This window comes from Alosa sapidissima, chromosome 3 (assembly GCF_018492685.1).
Source record: "Alosa sapidissima isolate fAloSap1 chromosome 3, fAloSap1.pri, whole genome shotgun sequence".
Classification (NCBI taxonomy): Eukaryota; Metazoa; Chordata; class Actinopteri; order Clupeiformes; family Clupeidae; genus Alosa; species Alosa sapidissima.
In genome coordinates, this window is record NC_055959.1 from 12,492,379 (window position 1) to 12,513,046 (window position 20,668).

The window sequence follows — 20,668 nt, forward strand, 5'->3', positions numbered from 1 at the left end:
TTGCCACCTTTGCAGCACTGAGTGATGGCTTTGCATGTGGATTTTTTTAGCATTGTTGTCGCCAACCACATCTTATGACATCTTATAATATTTCAACCAATATTGCTCATTGTGAAAGCAGTATTTCTGGAGTCACTAGGTATGGTGGGCGGACCTCTTAATGTGATAGAATAAGCTGATGTTTTGGGCTTGACTGAAACAGGATGTGGTCTTCATCGTATCTCTTTTTTTAATCATGGTGCTAGTTGTCAGGTCTTCTACACTGCGGGAGGCCAGGCATATAATGGTTCTTCACTCTCAGCTGTGTGCGTGTGTGTGCGTGTGTGTGTGTGTGTGTATTTGTGTGTTTTTTGTGAGTGTGACTTTTGTTTGTTTGTTTCATGCTTTTTTCTTCTTCCTGTCTGCAACTGTCCCCCCTGTGAGAGCATGTGGTGTGACCAAGTCACAGAAATATCACCACAGTACTGGTCAAAGAAGCACACACACTCCTGAGACCGAGGGGGTGTGCAGACCTGGACTAAGGGGCTCAGACTGACAGGCAGCTGTGTTGCCACATAGTGTAGAAGTGATGCTTAAACGGGGAGACTGAAGCAGAAAAGGAAGAGCCTCACTGCAGAGAGAGAAAGAGTGAGAGAGAGAGAGAGAGAGAGAGAGAGAGAGAGGGAGGAAGAGTGTCAGTGAGAGAAAGGGGGCAGTGAGACAGAGAGAGGGAGAAAGAAAGATAGAGTGAGTGAAAGAGAGAACAAAGAAAGAGGGAGGGAGAGAGACGAACAGCGACCACCTGAACAACAGTGTCCTGGACGGTTGCGATGGGCAGTGCTTAATCTAACCTGCGCATGAAGGGTGAGTGTTTATACCCTGTACAGCATAGCTGACTCAGGTCAGACATAATACATCTCAGACGTCTTTAACAAGAGCAGACATGACTTCAGATGGTGATGCTGTAAGACACGTCTGACTAATTGGAAAAAACCTACTGGCAACACAGGCTTCTCAATTAGGTGGTTTGCGTCAAGTGTGTTCTGTTTTGCTTATGTTTACTCAGGTTAATCGCCAGTGACGTACGGCATTAGTCTCTTAGCATAAAAAAGATGAGCGCTTGCTGTCACTCTGTGTCTTTGTGTCTGTGAGTGTATGTGTGTGTGTGTCTTTGTGTCTTTGTGTCGATTGATCTATCATCAAGGTTGCACCATCATGATCCACAGATGTGTGTAAGAAGTTAGGTGAAATGATTGCTCAGATGTGCCCCCCTGTTGCCCCCCACCCCACCCCACTCCGCCCCACCACTGCCACCCTTTCGAAACTCTTGAGAGTTTCACCCGCCCACACATGACCATCTGTGTGTGTAAGCCAGCAGTCATTGCTAAATTAGTGCTGTCGATAATACACAGTGAAAACTGTCTCACAACATGTTATAATGAACACTATGCACAGTGTGAGGGAGTGTTCACAGCTGGTTTTCATGCTGACTTAAGCACGCTTTCTGTAGACCAGAGGGTAGAGGCCTCAAAGTTTACGCAAAGAAAATGTATGTATGTTGTGTACTCCTGATGTCACATATAGACATGTAGATGTCTCAACAGTTTAAAATAGAAACGTAGTTACTTAGTTGTTTTTCCACATCTCCCCTCCATTTTGCCTGATTTTGTGTTCATTTAGAATTTAGATGTGTAAGATTAGTAAAGAGTAAGGAAAATGGCTTCTCACTCAGTTATATAAAGATCCTTGATTACTGCTCCGCTTTAACCCTCTCTGGTTTTACTACTTGATTTCGGACACCAAGGTTTGGGCTGGTTAACATCAGAATTCCTTTTTAACGCCTATCTGACAGTTCAAAGATTTTTGTCCTGGGAGATTTGACAGTATTGTTCCTGGCGGACATCCCGGGTTCAGAAAGTAAAATTCCAAGTTGCCAAGTATTTGATCCAATTATTTAGTAAACCAGCTCATCCTAATTAGCAGCCATAGACCAGATAATTAGTGATATCACCTGTGTTAAGTGCACAGGTAGAAAGAATATATGGCAGGAATTTACTTTCTGGAACCGGGATGTCCACTGCTCCTGAGGATACTATACAAAACTAGATGTACCGCATAGCGGTACAAAATATGACCGCCGCCCAGTCCAGCACATTTTTTCCACAAAAATAAATCACGCTGAAAGGCCTATATGATTCTGTCTCACTAAATTGCATTATCCACACTCAATTCTCACTGGTATCTGCTAGACAACAAGTACCAAAACATGATTAGTTCATAGATTTCACATGTAAAATTCATTTTATACAACCCCACCCCCATCTTGCCTGTTCATAATTCTGAGAAATTCTTGAATTGTGTGCATGTGTGCGTGTAAACGTTTATGTTTATGTGTGTGGGTGTGTGTGTGCGTGCTTGTGTGTTTGGCTGCGTATGTGTGTTTGTGCATGTGCATGCATGCGTACATATGTCTACTGTGTGAGTATGTGTCATACGTATGATTACTGTGAATGTATGTGTGTGCGTGTGTATCTGTTTATGCACATGTGTGCACATGGAATGGGTTAACATGACCCCTGGAGGCAAACATACGGAAAAAATTGGTCATCCTAGGCCCTACGGTTCTCAATATATTTACAGAAAACTGTGTCTGAAAACTGTGAAAAACGATGGTTCCATGCTATCCATGTGGGGTTACATCCCCACCAAGTTTCGTGTACCCCGGTCTTTCAGTGTCCCGGGAATCCTTGTTGGTGTACGGTCACTAAATGTACACATAAATTATTTTATTGTAAGGCCCCCCATGAACGAAAGTTCACAAAACTTGGCATGCATTCGGAGGGTGTCATAATGATCTTACACTTTCAATTTCGTGCAGTTTTGACCATGTCAGCCAGAGATATTGTGATGAAAACACCTAATTTTTTGCTTTTTAATTTTTAACTAGGTGGCGCTATACATGAAATAAGTGGTAATGGGATGGGTTGACATGCCCCCTTAAGACCAACATACAAAAAAAAGGTGGACCTCCTAGGCCCTACGGTTCTCGAGATATTCACAGAAAACTGTCTCCGGCCACCTACAGGCCAGTTGGTGTATAGTAACATAAATTAATTTATTGTGTGGCTCCCCATGAACGGAATTCCACGAAACTTGGCGTGCATTCAGAGGGTGTCATAATGATCCTACACTTCCAATTTCGTGCAGTTTTGACTATGTTAGGTCACAGATACCTGCGATTACAACACCTCATTTTTACTTTTTTGTGTTTAACTAGGTGGCGCTATACATGAAATGAGTGGTTATGGAATGGGTTGACATGGCCCCTTGAGATCAACATACAAAAAAAAAATGGTCCTCCTAAACCTTACGGTTCTCGAGATATTCACAGAAAACTGTGTCTGCCCTACCCTCGTTTCGGGGGGTGCAGTCCAGCGGGGGGGCTACAGATCAAAAAGAAAAACCGATGGTTCCATGCTATCCACATGGGGTTACATGCCCACCAGGTTTCGTCTACCCTGGTCTTTCAGTGTCCCGGGAATCCTTGACGGAAATTTGGACATGCGAAAAAAAAAAAAAAAAAAAAAAAATCTGACTAAACCTATATGACCGCCGCTTTGCTGTGCGGCGGTCATAATAAATAGCCTAAATCATCAAGCTGACCCCCTCTCCAAAACATCTCATAGTGCTGCACAGACATCCTCGTTGTCAAACCCATGACTTGAACTCAGCACATCGCTGTACACCTGATAGGCTAGAGCTCACTCCACACTAGCGCTACTGTTTAGTGAACCTTCACAACACACATGGACTCTGTTCGGACAGACAGCTCCAAGATCTGTTCATTTGAGGGGAGAGTGTTAGTTAGCTGCTTCCCAATACAGGGCCCCTCATGTCTGTTGCTGCAGGTTGTAGTCTTTTTCTGTGCATGAGAGTGAGTCACCCCACTAAACCACAGGTAAGCCAGCGGTGTTTGAGGTCATCATCAGTCTCTTTTTATCTCCATGACGACTGGGGCTGACCCTGCGCAGGCCAGAGGGGAGTGAGGTGTGACTTTTGACAGGAACAATGAGTTGTCTCTTAGCATTTCGCTCAACATCACGCATCAAGGTAGCAGTGCTCATGTTTGGATAGAGAAACAAAACGATTCCTTCAACACACAGGTAGAACATTTAGCTTGTCTTGAGCAACCAGTCTATTTGCTGATGTTCAACATGTGTTGTCTTTTAGATCCTAGATTTATGTTTTTATGTGAATTTTAACTTAATGAGCATTTCCTTAATTGATATCTGTTAGAATAGACCTTTTTATTTGCCGAGAGAATGTGGGTGTATTTTACCCTTTGTGTGTGCTGCCTGTGATGCGTTGCAGCTTGGAGGAGTATATAGCTGAATGTGTTCATGACCTCCAAGTTCAGTATCCTAACGCACCGGCAATTACACCTGGAGACCTAAACCAGCGTCACTTGAGACTGGATTACTAGCTGGATTTGTGCGTACGCACAGGACATAAACAAACAATTTAACAAATAAACTCTGATCAGAAGGCCGGCTGGGGAAGTGGTTATGCATATCCTTCTCCACAGCCTTATCTGATGTCATGTCGATGTTAATCTGTCCTCTGTTTCTATCAGGAGAATATGACATATGTTCTAACTAGCTGAGATCAGGCCCAAAAAATCCTACCCAAACCCATGCACTATCTGTCCGAGCTAATTCTAAGAATGTCTAATCCTAACCGCAGCAGCAGCGGTTGTGATAGCGATAGGGATCTCTGAAGTTTAACATATTAACAAGGCTTTAAAATGAACACTGGTGTACTTGTCATGGTGTGAAATGTTTTTTGCGGTGGGCGCACATTCATACGAACTGCATTAAATTCTGCAATGAATCACACCATTATTTATTTACAAGTTTAAGTCCTGCAAAATATAGCAAAACCACTGAAATCATAAATCTGATAATGGCAACAGGAGCATTCCTTGCATCCACTGTTACGTCAACAAATCTCCAAGTCTCTTTGCTGATTAAAGGCTTCTGTGAGTGTGTTTAAAACCAGATGATTCTCTCCATTTCTCACAGTAAACATCCAGAAAGCGTCTTGATGGGAGGCACCTGGCAGCCCTCCCTCTCTCCTCCTCTTCATCTCCTCTTCCTCCTCCTGCAGCTTCTTCTCTTGGCAAGGATGACTCATCAGGCACAACATCAACAGGAGGGTGAGTGAAGTGAAGTAACCCAGAGAAAAAACATAGTCTATCAGGCAGAACTAGCAAAACCAATCAAACATGTCATTTTGTTGCTTTGTCTTGATAACTTGTATGTGAACGTGTATTGCCAAGCATCATTATCAAGCATTCTCACAAAACATTTTTTTACACTTCAGCATGGTACCGTATGTCCAGACTAATCTCATGCTTAGTCTAATTTCTGTCCATTTGAATCATGACACTTGTCATCACAAGGGTGTAGTCCTTGAAATGGAAAATGAGCCCCTCCATTATTCTTCTCTCTCTCTTTCTCTCTATCATTGTGCAGATCTCTCTTGTCTGAACGACTACTTGGGAAATGTCAGCTGTGTGTGGAACTGTTTAAACAAATCAGAGAAAGTCAAAGATCAATGCATCCTCTGGGCCAAAACGACCAAACGAGGCAAAGAGTAAGACTGACTTTCACGTCAGACTCCAAATGTTTATGAAATCAAACTAACTGGATTCAAACAATGTCCTTTTGATCCCAAAACAATGATAGCACTGCCTGTTTTAGCAAGTGATGTCAACAGAGACATACTGTATAGAGTGATGTTTAGCCAAATATAAAAAATGTGTGCCTGTGTGTGATGAAAAGGATATCTGAGACTGGTTTCTCAATTGAAAATACATTCTTTTCTGATTGGCGTTAAGGTTAATATTTCTGTCCCAATAGACATATGTAGTCACTAGTCTTTATCAATATGCTATCAAGAAACTGTAAATAGCAAACATAACAATGTTTATGTATCTACAATAGTGAGTAGCTCCGCTTTGTGTTGTGAAGTTCTTTTGTCAAACATTATGGCGACACATCAACGGATGATATTTCTTACCTCACCACCACAATGATGTGTGAAAATGCAAAAATGCAAGACACTTGAGTGACTTCAGGGTTTGTCTCAAATGTTTCTTTTTATTTATTTATATCAGAAGTGTTTCATGTGAATTGATGTCTCTGGGTCAAGATCATTGCTACAAAGGCTGCCATCTTCAGTTTAACAACAAGGCAAGCTGGTCTTCTATTAACACTTTTTGTGGTGTCTTCCAATAAAACTAGCTTTAGTAGAATACTTTAGTTGAGTCACTGTGCAAAAACATTGTTTGTTTGAGAATAATTCTGTAAATTGTTGTTTCATGTGTATAATTTTGGAACAGGATTACAGTGTTACACACATAGCAGCCCTTGAAGTTAAGTGTAAAGGCAAAGTTGAGAAATCTTCCAACTACACTTTTTCAAAGAATAGTAAGTACTCTCTCTCTCCCTCTCTCTCTCTCACACACATATCTTTCAATAATAACAAAAAGTAATCTTATCTTGCTGTGTTACAGTCAAGCTGCGGCCTCCTGACATCCCGAGTGTTGCCCGGGGTAACTTATCGTGGAGCCCTGGACCCAAAAAGCCCAGGACAATGGAAAAATTCATCTTTGAGCGACAGTTCAAGAAGGCAGATGAGCCATGGGAGGTGTGTGTGTGTGTGTGATAGAGAGAGAGAGACGGTAGTCAGCAGGTACTAATATGTCTCTCCAGCTTCAAAATTTAGCAAGACACTAGCAAGCATGCGTTTTAGATAGATAGATAGATAGATAGATAGATAGATAGATAGATACTTTATTGATCCCCAAGGGGAAATTCAAGGGTCTCGGTAGCATACAGACATCACACACAACATGCACTTACAGCAGAAATGAACCTCCCAATCCATGGTGCAGCAGGTTAATGGGTTTGAGTCCAGGATGGTGCAGGCTGAACCGCACAGTCAACACAGACGCAGGTTACACTGGTACTGTGACCCAGATGGGAGTGGGGTTTGGAGGCATACATATTCAACACAATTTAAGTGATGAGAAGGTACCCATTTAGTCAAAAAACGACTAAAAGGGTCATGATCCTACCCGATCAACAACCTTACACAGTGCAAGAATTCTGGGTGCACATTGGCTATGTCAGAGACTTCATTCATTCTCCATATTATAAGTCACTTTAGCATTAATTAATTATTTTAAGGTAAAAGTTCTGCATTGGGTTGCTTTAAAGGGGCTTGTCAGTGACAGACACTAACAGCCATTGGATTTAGCCTCCTTGCTGGCGCAGCTGCCACTCAGGTTTATGGTTCAAACACAGGCTAGTGTGGAGCTGAACTACACAGTCAACACAATGCAGAATACATATGTATGTTGCTCTCTATTTCTATCTAATGATCTTCATCATTTCCATCATCATCATCATCCTTTCTCCCCAGACATCAACCTGCTGTGTTGCTAAGCTCTTCCTCTCCCTTCTCTTTTTCCTCCACCTCTTCATCTCTTCCCTCTCCCAGGCTGCCCGGGTCCGGAACCATACGGAGACAACGGAACAGCTGGGGCCACTGCTGCACCTGGGGGTGAGGTACCAGGCCAGGGTAAGGGTGATGCCCTTCATCACTGCGGAAAGGAGCTCCTACAGGGGCACATGGAGTGACTGGGGTCCTGTACTCACCTGGACATCTGACGTGGGAGATCCACTTCCAACCCCACCTCTCCAACGTAAAACAGCCACTACTGCACTAACATCATTACCAGCACTTTACTTATTACTAATACTACTACTGCTACAATTATTATTATTATTATTATTATTATTAATAATAATAATCATAATATTATTATTATTAATATGAATTTATTTGGTATTAGTGTGTATAACAAGATGTGCTGGAGCTTTACAGATGCTAATAGTAAAACTTTTGGTGACACTATTTGGTGTGTGCATGTGTGTTTGCCCATCTTAGGTCTACCTCTCCCGGTCAAGAAAATTAGTCTACTGTGTGGAGGACTTTGTTTGGTTGTAGCGATGACATTGTGTTGCAACAAAAAAGTCCGCACATTAAGCTGGTGAGTCCCTCTCCCTCTGATTTCCCCCTCCCCTGCCCTTGCCCCAACAAATCCATCAAACTTAATAAAGCCGACCTCGAGCTGAAGACAGTGCCTTAAATAAAAGGCAGTGTCTCCCTGATCTCATTTCCACAGCTGTAACAGATTCAAGATGAAGAGCCAACACATCCCAGACCCGTCCAGATACTTCCAGCCACTCCACACCGTTCACGGAGGGGACTTTCAGGTAGGCTGACGCCATCTGCAGCAAGTCGCTCGGCTCTCAGAAAAAACACCTGGGGCTCTAATTTGCATGAGTCACAGTGTACAATGCAATGTGTTAATATCAATCCAAGAAGAATTAATGGTGTGTGTGTGTGAGTGTGTGTGTGTGTGAGTGTGTGTGTGTGTGTGTGTGTGTGTGTGTGTGTGTGTGTGTGTGTGTGTGTGTGTGTGTGTGTGTGTGTGTGCGCGCGCGTGTGTGTGCGTGTGTGTGTATGTGTGTGCGTGCGTGTATTTTACCACAGATAGTATTCTTGTCTTGCTAGGAAATGAAAGCTATGTGGTTTGTCTGTACCTTCCAACTTTACCCAGTAATGGATGCACACACACACACCTGCAGACAAGCACCCACTAAAACATATATTCCATTTCAAGAAACTCTTGTGGTTGGCTGTTTAGGTGGGTCAGGTGTTTGGCGAGACACACTTACACTTCACACCTAATTTTCGAGTCCATTTTCGAAACCTCTCATCTTTTTTTCTTCTCCCTTTTTTTCTCTCATCTGTTCTTTTTTTCTTTTTCATTTGTTCATCATTGAAAACCACCTGCTCTCTCTCTGTCTCTCCATATGATTGTGTCTCATTTCCCTCCTTTCCTCATATATTATCGAGTAGTTTTCATCTTTATTAATTTTTTCTTTATTAATATCTCTTATTCCACAGAAGTGGCTGAGCCCCATGTTTGGCCCCGAGTCATTTGCTGCCACCCAGCCCCCAGACAGCATTTCCCCAGTGGAGGTGACCCCGATGCTGTATACAGAGCCCTACTTGGCCCCAGGCGCTTTCATGCCCCTGGGGGGCAAGAGCGGCGAGGACTATATAGGCAGTGGTCAGTCCTCCTGCTACTCCAACATGGGTTACTTCTACTCCGAGTCCCAGCCCGGCCTACTGCACATTGAGTCCTGCCCCATCTACTTCACGTACCCGCCTGAGGCTGGCGGGAACATGCCCAAAGCAGACACGTCCGGAACCTCCGGTACATCGTACGAGCGACTGGAGCAGATTCAGCAGTTCCATTTCTCAGAAGCTCCAGACCTCCACAATCCCCAGGGGGAACAATTGAGTCCAGATTCGGGATTTGGGGTGGAGGTGAGTGAGGAAGGGGGGATGAATGAGGAGGAGGAGGAGGAGTGGAAGAGGCAGAAAGAGGAGCACAGCTTCACTGCACGTCTCCAAAGCTTAGGAATTCCCATCCCCATTCAGGCCCCTTTAAGCTCCCCTTTGAGACCCCCTGAGTTGATGTCAACCATCATGGAGTGTGAAGATACTGCTCCTGTAACATCATGCAATTACACCCCTTCACCACCAGAGGCCAGCCTGGCCAGATCTGCCTCCATGGTAATCCAGCCTTGTGGCAGTGGGTATCTGACAGTAAAAGAAATGCAAAATACCTATAGTAACAAGTCCATCTAGGAGCATTACATCACAGGCGTTGAAGCAATGGCATTACAGGCGTCGGAACATTATCTTTAGCTAGTTAGTGTCAAGGAATGCTACATTGAAGGAATGCCTATATTGAGCCACAACAATCTGTGTAGTCATATTCACAGATTCTCGTTCAGCAATCTCGTTCACTACAATTTCGTTCCGCCTAGCTCCACTCATCCATCTGGGATCGATCCATTGGAGTGGTGCTTCAGAAGGCTGGGCCTTATTTAAAAAATCCTTGCACTTGCATAAGATTGGATAAGCCACTTGTCCGTCATCTATTGACGTGCTACTTCAACCACTCACATCGAAGCCAACCTGTGACACTGAGAACAGTCTCACAGTCGCTTCTATGCTATGTCACATCTATGAAACTCCCGCCTGTGTCCTGATTGGCTCTACCATACAATATTGTGCTGAAATCACTCTCAACGGAACCGATCCCAGATGGATGTGAGTGGAGCTAGGTGGAGCTAAGCAGAACGAAATTCATCTGGCGAGAGTCAGGTTAGGGAATATATACTTATTTTTCTAATATTTGCTTATAACAACACATTTTTTCACTTTTTTTTCACCGTTATTATACCTTACCGACCTTGTTATAAGTGAAAATCTTCTTGTTCTGTTGGCAAATCTTGCAAGTGAAAGTTTCTTGTATTACCTTAAAATAAGGTAGTACAAGAACAATAAAACAAGATTTTCACTTAGTACAAGGCAAAGAAAACTTAAATCAAGTGCAAAAATGTATTGTAATAAGCTAAAATACGTACATATTCACTTGATTTAAGCTTATTTATCTCACTTAGATTTTGAATTCTAGGATTTTTTGCAGTGATTTCTTGATAGTGTTCTGCAAAAAGGCATGTACTGTATCTCCCCTTGTGCTGTTAAAATTCATTTAAAAAAAAATATGTGTATACTTTGTTTGAGATTTGGTAGCCTTTGTGCAGACAAGCATCTCTTTTGTAGGTTCTTGGACACAAGGATATTCTGTATTCTGTAGTGGTTCTCTGACACAAGGATATTCTGTGTTCTGTAGTGGAATGCATTTGAAAGAGGTTCTTTGACACAAGGATATTCTGTGTTCTGTAGTGGAATGCATTTGAAAGAGGTTCTTTGACACAAGGATATTCTGTGTTCTGTAGTGGAATGCATTTGATGCCCTTTTCACCTCGACTTTTCTCTTGCTTGTTCACAGACAAGCTGTGGCTGTGACAGCCACATGGCCAAGTCTCCTAAAAGATAGGGAAGTTCCCATAGGTTTTATGCTCCATTACAGTAAGACACTCAAGTAGGCTCTGTAAATATGCACCTATAGTGAATTCTATGATTTAGTGACAACTGGTTTTCCAGCCTCTCCTCAGATTTATGGGTGTTTATATAGCTGCAGTTTGTGTGTAGGGTTGTGCACAAGGTATTAAATTAGCAAAATGATTTTGCTTACTAATTAAATCAACTTGAGCCTTAACCCTCATGCACCTTCAGGCTTCAGCGAACATTGTCTGCTGTGTTAAGAATGCATAAAAATAATTATTTAGAAAAGAAAACTAACAAATACATTAAAAAACAAATAATATGGGGTTTGATGTTTGCTTTTAAAAGAGGGTTTTGTATTTTCAAAAAACATCAAAAAACACACAGCAATAATCAGTATCATGTTGAGTTTTTTTTTAATAATGTCACAATTTCTTGTAAATACTGACTATGATTCATAATGTAATGTCATAGTATTATGCCATGAGCTGACTTGTATACAATATTAATAAAGGCTACTGAACTGTTGAGCAATTGTGAAATAGTTTTAAATACTTTAAATAGCTGCTGAATTTAAGTATCAGTCACTGCACAGGCTCTAAATAAGCTCTGCTCAAACACTGATAACACTGCGCTTTAATCCAATGCTACAGAAGACAAGTGTTTATGTTTGTGTACAGTATGTTTAGAGAAACAAGAAATGTAGTAGAACAGAAGATTTATTGCTCAATGAAAAATTATTTCTTACTTCCTTTGTTATCTTGGTGAAATTTACCCTGTTTTCCATATTGAACATTATTTGTGATAACTCAAGTCTGTATACTATTCATGAAAGTTAAAGGAACCATATGTAAGAAATGTATTTCAATTAATCATAAAATGGCCCTGATATGTCACTAGACATTAAGGAATCATGTTCATTTCAAATACTTATATCACTGACAACAGTAGTCCGGCCAGGACATTGTCATTTAAAAAGTGAAGTTGCAGCCCTCAACTGATGTTGATGTTGTGTTTTGTCATTTCATGTTGTGTTTTGGCCTGATGTGCCACCCTCCACCAATCTACTAATCACAAAGTCAGTAGTGTTCGGCATCCGGGTTGGCAACCTTGAGTCGGGGGGGATACACCGCTCTACAGTAATTTGAAAGTGATTGCAGTACCAGTTTTGGCCACAATCTTACATATGGTTCCTTTAAATTGTATAACTTCAGTATGACTACAGTAGTAATCCTTTTGTCATTGACATATATTTTTATGCTGAGTAAAGCTTTAAAGTGATAATACCTTCATGTGTGGTCAATGTGTCATTGGGATGGTCAAATAAAATGTATGTAGATAGATAGATAGATACTTCCCCAAAGGAAAATGTAACATTGCATTTATAATCAAAGAATGAACAGTAAAGAACTCTGACCCTCATTCTAGACCCTTATAGGGTCCTATCATGACAGTCTAAAGCGCATGGCCACTAGTCAAAAGCTTATTCAAATTTAGTAGGATGTCCAGTCAACATTGGGAGTGTTTCCGTTATCAAACATCGAGCGGATGGCGCAACAAGGCGTTCCTAGGTTTCTTAATCAGTCATGGGTGTGTTTGGGGTGTAACATTATTTAATCCAATGAGAATGACATATGTCATTCCCTTTAACGGCGCGAAGCGTGTCGTCAAAGAATGCATCGGTATTTTGACAGTCAACGGTGCATTTTACGGTGCGAGACCCCTAAACCAGAGAGGGTTCAAGCGGAGCAAGAGGCGCAAACGTTCGACAATTTCCGCGTTCGATTATTGCAAGGGGGGGGGAATCCCCCTTTACGCAGACCAGAGTAAACCCTTGCTGCACTAATGTCAACGGAGACATTATGGTCATTATGTCTTTCTGGATTTGTTGAGGGTTTTTTGGAAAATTTTGTCATAATCTGTAAGTGATCATTTCAAGCCTAAAAGTGTAATTTTTTAGCGTTCGGATTTGTAATAAAATAACTTAATATCAGACCATGCTGCTGCCAGTTACTGTCCGGTTGTAGCCTCTTAGCTAAGGTAACATTTTAAACGGAGAAGTGTAATTTCTTTGAAATGACAACTAGCTGAATAACATAACTGACATTAGTTAAAGTGGATAGTTTATACTCAAGTGAATTTGCAACAGTAGCCTATATTAAGTTTAAGTCCTTCAACTAGTTACTTGTTAGCGCATAGCTGTATTGCCATAGCTACTCCCATCCACTTGTATAGCATTTTAAGCTAGCTCGGTTCACATGACTAATTAAATTATTCATATCATGTCCTAAAAAATGATTCATTGGTATCATACATGTTTATAGACAATAATACTGTGAACACAATTATGTTTATCTGTTCTTATTGCTTATTAAGAGAGAAAGTTTATTTAGTGACACTCCCACTTATGGAGACCATCCCGTTTTGCTCCCATAGTAACGAATTATGTTGCTCTATCTTGCTAGTAATCAAGGATCTTTGCCTAAACCATGCTTTACTAAAACCTAGCATAGCCTTCACGCATTTGCACTCGTCTTTTATTTGAACTTATTGGCAAAGTGAAACTAACTTCACCATGGTGTCAGTCAACGACATGACAGTTATTCGCAGTGAGTTATTTTCACTATTGACTGACAATGGGCAGAGGTGCGCACAAATATATCAAAAACTATTTTGTTACAAACTACAAATGCTGGCTCATAAAATGTAATAACATCAAAAATAAAATATGTGAAAATGCATTTAATTAAAATACAAGTAATTAGTAATTTGAAAATACAAAAATACCCACAAAATAATCATGATATACCAACTTTTAAAAGAAACTCCAAGGCATATTATTGAAAACGTATCCCCAAGAGACAAGAAATACTATTTTCTGATTAGCTGGCAGAGGGCTATTAATTCTGTACATTGGAGCTGAAGTAACCTGACTCTCGCCAGATGAATTTCGTTCCGCCTAGCTCCACTCACATCCATCTGGGATCGCTTCCGTTGAGAGTGATTTCGGCACCAGATTTTATGGTAGAGCCAATCAGGATGCAGGGCAGGAGTTTCATATATGTGACGTAGCGTAGAAGCGACTGTGAGACTGTTCTCAGCGCCACGGGTTGGCTTCGATGTGAGTGGTTGAAGTAGCACGTCAATAGATGACGGACAAGTGGCTTATGCAAACATATGCGAGGATTTTTGATAAGGCCCAGCCTTCTGAAACACCTCTCCAATAGATTGATCCCAGAAGGATGAGTGGAGCTAGGCGGAACGAAATTATCAATCCAATCCAATCAAATCCAATCCAATCTAACACAACACAGTCAAGTCCAGTCCAATCCAATCCAATCCCAACTCCTGCTCAACTGCTTACCTGCTTGGCCGCCTCATTGCTGCTTGCAGCTATATTTTAAGTTAATATTATGGCTGTGGGCGTGTGTGCACGTGTGTGCAACTGACAATGTAACTGATAAGTTAAATCATCCTTAATGTTAAGGTAGGGTAGAAGTTATTTTGCATAGAAAGACAGGAAGGGATTTGACATTTTGTGTGTGCGTGTGTGTCAAGTCAAGTCAAGTTTATTTATATAGCGCATTTCATACACAGATCTCATTCAATGTGCTTTACATAAACAAAACCAAACAATAATAACAAATAAAAGCATAGAAGGGCAATATAGTCAAAGAATAGTTAAAAGGTAAAGATCATAATAAAAAGAAAACATAAAACACAAGGTAAAATAATTTTAAAAATAAAGAATAATTAATAAGCAAAAACAAAGGCAAAAACCATGGGGGTGCACTATGTTCCCATGGCCACTTCATTTCTACAGTAAGGCTGGAAAAGAAGATATAGTTGGCTCAATATTGATCATATGCTCGTTTCATTATTTTTATTATTACCTAGCAGTGGTAAAAGTAGTCAATTGTTGTTTGTGTCAGATCAAACAGTGCTATGAGACAACCCCATATTCTTGCCACGCATGCAGAAGTCCAAGCAGTAACGTTAATCAAGGATCTTTGGTTTGCTCACTAGCTCAGTCCTGTACATCCATTCCGCGAAAATAAATCACACTTCAATTTGTCTCCATATTTTACTCCATCCCCCACTCTTGAAACTTTTGTGTATGCTTGTTTGGCATGCCTGAGTGTGTGTGTGCGGCTGCACAGAAAGTAGCCTACTGGTGCTGAAAAGGTGAATAGATTGTAGAATAGCCAAAGAAGATGTAGCATTGTTATAAAACCTTTAAAATCTCTAAACAATCACAAGTAGGGCAGTTCATCACAGTTCATCCATTGCAACTGGATTGATGAAAGGTCACTTACACCTGTAGTCTACATTTGGGAAAAGCAAACGGTATCAGCATAATGTTATTTATTTATTTTTTATGTATTTATAAACAAAAACATCTCTGTCAGTTCCATGCCGTTTTCAACAGCTATCAAAAACAAAGGTCATTTTTGGATGGATGGATTTTTTGTGAATGTTTCTTCTTCTACATAAGATTTTAGTCATCTTTAGTTCATGTAGGCCTAATAGGCCTACTTTATTGTCAATGCACAAATTAAGTAACAGTAGTCTGAAACGTTATTGTTAATGCACAAATTAAGTTAACAGTAGTCTGAAACGAAATGCTGTTTTACATCTAACCAGTGGTGCAAATAACTGACATGTCCAAATGGGCCTTGATGAAATGTGTCGCTAGACTGTTCATACACATTTTAACGGGCCAAAGTTGAAGAGCTGTTGTCCGTTATTGTTCGTGCAAATATAGGCTGATTCATGTTCCCTTGCCTTGTGTAACTGAGGTCCATGGCTAGTCTGGCTTTCATCAGACCAAGCTCAATCTTTTAAGAAATCAAAAAATAAATCGCGGGCAGATCAGGCTGGGTTCACCCAGCCTAGTCCATAGGCACCCGATATTGTTTAATTTTCCGATTGAGATATCCACGCTATGGCTATTCTAAATGCAAAAATGCATCAGGGAGTTATGACAAAACTGTAACTAACAAACTAGATCCTAATAGAAAGCTGTTAGCTTCCCTAAGCTACAGGTAGGCTTATAAGGTAGGCCTATTTACAACATAAATTGTCAATAGGCTATGCTGGCGACACAAATAAAATCTCCTTTAGAAACCAATGGCTTACGCCTTACAGTATCAAGCGGACTTAAACTGCCATATCGTGGCGAAAAGTTGTAATAAAATTCACGCAGCTCCATGAGTCAAGGAAAGCGCGAATGAAGTAGCCACTTCTAAATGGGACCCACTACACAGTAGCTTAAGGTGTGTTGATAAAGCAGTCATAATGAAATGAAGGTGTCATTGTTTGGATACTTCACACACACGTGCTTTTTAATTTCACAGACTACAACTACCAAGCTGGAATCAAAGCACATCGATTCCCCTCTCACACCGTGCACGCACTTAAAACAAAATAAACAGGCGTCTCAGTCTCACGCATGTAGGCCTATAGGCAAAACTGTATCAGACCGGTGTAACGTTGGTAATGGTAAATCTTCCATTGCACAGAATGATTTTGTAGCACGTGCAATAAATGACAGTCGAAAGATACAATTACAGTGCTGCTATCAATTTGCTTGGTATAACCGCATTTATAGTTTTCTACAAATGCAATCAATTGGCCTCCATCACTCAACCAACGCTAACGGTAACATTACCTAGGTCCTTATTGATATTATAAGATTAACGTACCTGCAGTAAAAACCAAGCATGTCCGATAAACATCCTCAGATTTATTTCGGCTTCAAGAATAAATGGGAATTACATTTCATGTTAACATCGTCCTATCCTTATTAGATGTTCTCTGATAAATTACAGTCCTTGTAGGAAGCGTCCATTGTTTTTCCAACCCACTTTTAACTTCCAACAAAATTACGTCTCACTGCAACGATGCGGCATCTAGTGGACAAACGTTATCGCCAATACTGGAAATGCAGCCATGATGATGATGATGAATATTTATTTTGGCTTTCTTTTAATCCTACTGAATTTGTAATTATGTATCGGCCGTTCTAATACCGATAGTATGTGGGTGCCTGTGTGTGTGTGCATGTGTATATGTGTGCACCGCCATCTACATCTTTTAGACCCCCCCATGGATGAAATTCTACGAAACTTGGCATACCCCCAGAGAATGCCAGGTCAATCATACACATACAATTTGGTGCAGTTCTGAACATCTTAACTGAAGATAGGGGCGATTAAAGCAGAATAATATTGCAAATCACAAATGAGTGATTATGGGCCTGGTTGATGTGGGCCCTTGAGACCAACATACCATAAAAGATTCTTCATCCTCAGTGCCACGGTTCAGGTTATTTAGGAAAAACTGCTTTTTTTGCGGTTCGGGGGGCCCAGCACGGGGGGGGGGGGGGGTGGCCCCCGGGGACGAAACAAAATCTTTCCGTAAAAGTCTAGTGGGGCTACATACCCACCAAATTTCATGTGCCCTGGTGGTTCGGTGTCCCGGGTATGGTTGACCAAAAATTCAGGAAGTAGATGACGGGGAAAAAAAAATAAAAAACTTTGACAATCCCTATATGACCGCTTCGCTAGCTTCGCTAGCGGCGGTCATAATAAAAGACAAGGTAGAATAATTATCAAGGCAGATTCAGAATTTGTAACTTGGCGCAGTTAGCAGAAAGCATTTGAGAACAGTTTGGTATTAAGTCTAGATTTAAAACTGGCTACAGTTGGGGCCTTTTTGATGTCATCCGAAAGTTGGTTCCAGAGCTGAGCCGCATAGCAGCTAAAAGCTGCTTCACCATGTTTAGTTCTAACAGTAGGTTTTACTAACAGGTTTTTTACCTGGGACCTGAGAGGACGAGAAGGTGTGTACTGCTGAAGCATGTCTGACAGGTATTTAGGTCCTGCTCCATTTACTGATTTATAAACAAGCAATAGTGCTTTAAAGTCGATTCTGTGACTTACTGGAAGCCAGTGCAAGGATTTAAGAATTGGAGTAATGTGGTCAGTTCTTTTAGTTTTTGTTAGAATCCTAGCTGCTGCATTTTGTATCACCTGAAGCTTTTTAATAGTCTTTTTTGGAAGGCATGTGAACAGTCCATTGCAGTAATCAACCCTGCTGGAGATAAATGCATGAATGAGTTTTTCTAAGTCATGTTTTGACATCAGCCCTCTGAGTTTGGCAATATTTTTGAGGTGGTAAAAAGCTGATTTAGTTATCGCTTTCATGTGGCTGTTGAAATTTAGATCACTGTCAATTAATACACCAAGATTTTTGTCACAACCACACCAAGCTCTCCATCAACCACGCCCACTCTTGACTCTACTGAAAACACTGCTTCCCGCTCACTCTCCCCTGTCTACTAACAGGCCACACCTGCCCTCGTTGTCCCTCGTTTGTCCTAATTGCCAGCACTATGTAAACCCCTGTGTTTGTTCACTCATTGTCTGGCTTCACACTGAGCTACACGGACTTCAGCTCCTTGCTGCTTGAATCGTGCAAAGAAGAAACCCACGAGTTAAGTTGACTTTTGTGTTTGCCTATTGGACCTTTGCATTTCTATGACATCGTTGGACTCTTGCCTTGTTTCCCTTTAAATTGATCCAGTAACTCCTATGTTTGAAACTACTCCTTCCTCTGAGAATTGAAGAGTCCTGTTTTCAGTTTCTTTGTTTTGAATTCCTGCAAACCAACAAGTAAAATCTCAGAACTTGACTTCTCTGTGCCTTGAGTCTGTGTATCGTAACAATTTAACAGTATCCTTTGCCTTCAACCCTTTTGTGTCAAGGAGAGTGGCCTCCTTTTTACCAAATATAATTACTTCAGTTTTTTTTCTTTGTTCAGCTGAAGAAAATTGAGACATCCAGGTGTTGATTTGTTCTATACACTGACGCATAGATTCAAGAGGACCATAGTCGTTTGGTGACAGAGATAAGTAAATTTGTGTCATCTGCATAGCTATGATATGAAATCAAATTATTTTGGATGATTTGTCCAAGTGGGAGCATATAGAGGTTGAATAATAGTGGCCCCAAGATCGACCCCTGGGGAACACCACAGGTCAAGGACGTTAGTGTTGAGGTACAGTTTCCGATGGCAACAAAGAAGCTCCTTTCTTGTAGATATGATTTTAGCCAGCGGATAACTACTGTAAATCCAACCCAGTGTTCTAGTCTGTGTAGTAAAACATTGTGATCAATAGTGTCAAATGCTGCACTAAGGTCCAGTAGCATTAGGACTGATGTTTTACCTGAATCTGTGTTGAGGCTTATGTCATTGGAAACTTGAATGAGAGCTGTTTCAGTGCTGTGATTTGCCCGAAAACCAGACTGAAAGTAATCAAAATACCCATTTGATGTTAGGAAGGTGGTTAATTGATTAAAGACTACTTTTTCAATAATTTTGCCAATAAAAGGTACTGTAGATTGGATATGGGCCTGTAATTGTTTAGCATGGAGGCATCCAGGTTATTCTTCTTGAGAAGTGGCTTTACAACAGCTGTTTTCAGTGACTTAGGAAAAGTGCCAGACAGCAGTGATACATTTACAGTTTGAAGGATATCTGACGCTGAGGTGAAAAACAGTTTAAAAAAAAAACTGGTAGGCAGAGTGTCTAATACACATGTGGAAGAGCTGAGATTCTGTACTGATTTTGTCAATTTTACCTTTAAAAAAAAAGATGACAACTCATTGCGTTTATTAGTTGAGAGAAGTTCAGGCGCTAATTGTGAGGGGCAATTTGTTAACTTATCAACAGTTGAAAATAGAATACGAGTGTTATTTGAACTTCTATTGATAATGTTATAAAAGAAAGACTGTCTTGCTTTGCATATTTCAGAGTTATATGTGTGGAACATCTCTTTATGGATTTCATAGTGGATCTGAAGTTTGTATTTACGCCATTTTCTTTCAGTCTTCCTACACTCTCTTTTTAGAAGTTTTAGAAGTTTTTGCCTCCATGGTGCTTTCTGTCTGTCCTTAACTTTCTTGAATTGTAATGGAGCAATGTCATCCATAATGTTTGCCATTTTTGCATTAAAGTGATCAAATAAGTCTTCAGAGTCTGACAGTTGACTTGACTTTAGTGAAAGTGCTTGCTCAAAGAGAGCACTTGTCTGATCATTTATGATTCTCCTTTTCACCATCATAGCTGTGTTTTGATTGTGTGGGGACATAGACACATCAAAGAACACGCAGAAATTATCAGATAAAGCCAGGTCTTTAACAGCTGTAGAGACATCGAGACCCTTTGTGATAACAAGGTCGAGGGTATGGCCGAGAGAGTGTGTTGGCCCTTGTACTTGTGTGTTAGGAGAAAGTATCGATTAGTGCAATGACTTCTTTGGCATAATTGTTTTCAGAATTATCCACATGCAAGTTTAGATCGCCTGATATAATAAGACAGTCAAACTCTATGCAAATGACTGATAGCAGTTCACTTAGGGCCTGTCCACACGGAGAAACTTTTTAGGTTAAACGCAGAGGTTTTGCTTCGTCTTGGCCGAGCGTCCAAACGAATCCTGTAAACGCACTGCCCGAAACCGCACTTTTCTGAAACCTGGTCCCAGAGTGGAAAAATCTGAAACCGTAGCCTGTTTGAATTCGTTTAGACAGCGAAACCGCACATCCTGCTTGCGTATCGATGATGT

At 40.9% G+C, this 20,668-nt stretch overlaps 1 protein-coding gene and 1 long non-coding RNA gene across 4 annotated transcripts; both read left to right on the plus strand.

Moving 5' to 3' along the window:
* Window positions 1–355: 355 nt before the first annotated feature.
* On the plus strand, window positions 356–10,002 carry il2rb (interleukin 2 receptor, beta). 3 transcript variants are annotated; one of them, XM_042087517.1, is made up of 11 exons: window positions 3,652–4,142; window positions 4,351–4,470; window positions 5,061–5,194; window positions 5,514–5,634; window positions 6,158–6,233; window positions 6,383–6,470; window positions 6,557–6,690; window positions 7,546–7,750; window positions 7,996–8,098; window positions 8,234–8,324; window positions 9,022–10,002. In XM_042087517.1, the coding sequence occupies exons 3-11, from the start codon at window positions 5,083–5,085 to the stop codon at window positions 9,769–9,771; spliced, it is 1,680 nt and encodes a 559-aa protein (XP_041943451.1). In that variant the 5' UTR covers window positions 3,652–4,142; window positions 4,351–4,470; window positions 5,061–5,082; the 3' UTR covers window positions 9,772–10,002. The 3 variants fall into 3 exon arrangements, with proteins under 3 accessions (XP_041943449.1, XP_041943451.1, XP_041943450.1); XM_042087515.1 differs by lacking the exons at window positions 3,652–4,142; window positions 4,351–4,470 and adding an exon at window positions 356–843 and having other exon boundaries at window positions 9,022–10,001; XM_042087516.1 differs by lacking the exon at window positions 4,351–4,470.
* Window positions 10,003–10,230: 228 nt separating this feature from the next.
* Window positions 10,231–11,568, plus strand: LOC121706070. The gene is made up of 2 exons (XR_006030967.1): window positions 10,231–10,755; window positions 10,898–11,568. It is a non-coding gene; the product is annotated as an uncharacterized LOC121706070 (long non-coding RNA).
* Window positions 11,569–20,668: the final 9,100 nt, after the last annotated feature.

Excerpts from the sequence above, each read along its gene's own strand:
- il2rb (XM_042087515.1), top strand. The coding sequence starts at position 5,083 with ATGGGAGGCACCTGGCAGCCCTCCCTCTCTCCTCCTCTTCATCTCCTC. Across the intron at positions 6,471-6,556 it reads CTACACTTTTTCAAAGAATA|TCAAGCTGCGGCCTCCTGAC; the intron begins GTAAGTACTCTC and ends GCTGTGTTACAG. Across the intron at positions 7,751-7,995 it reads TCCAACCCCACCTCTCCAAC|GTCTACCTCTCCCGGTCAAG; the intron begins GTAAAACAGCCA and ends TGCCCATCTTAG.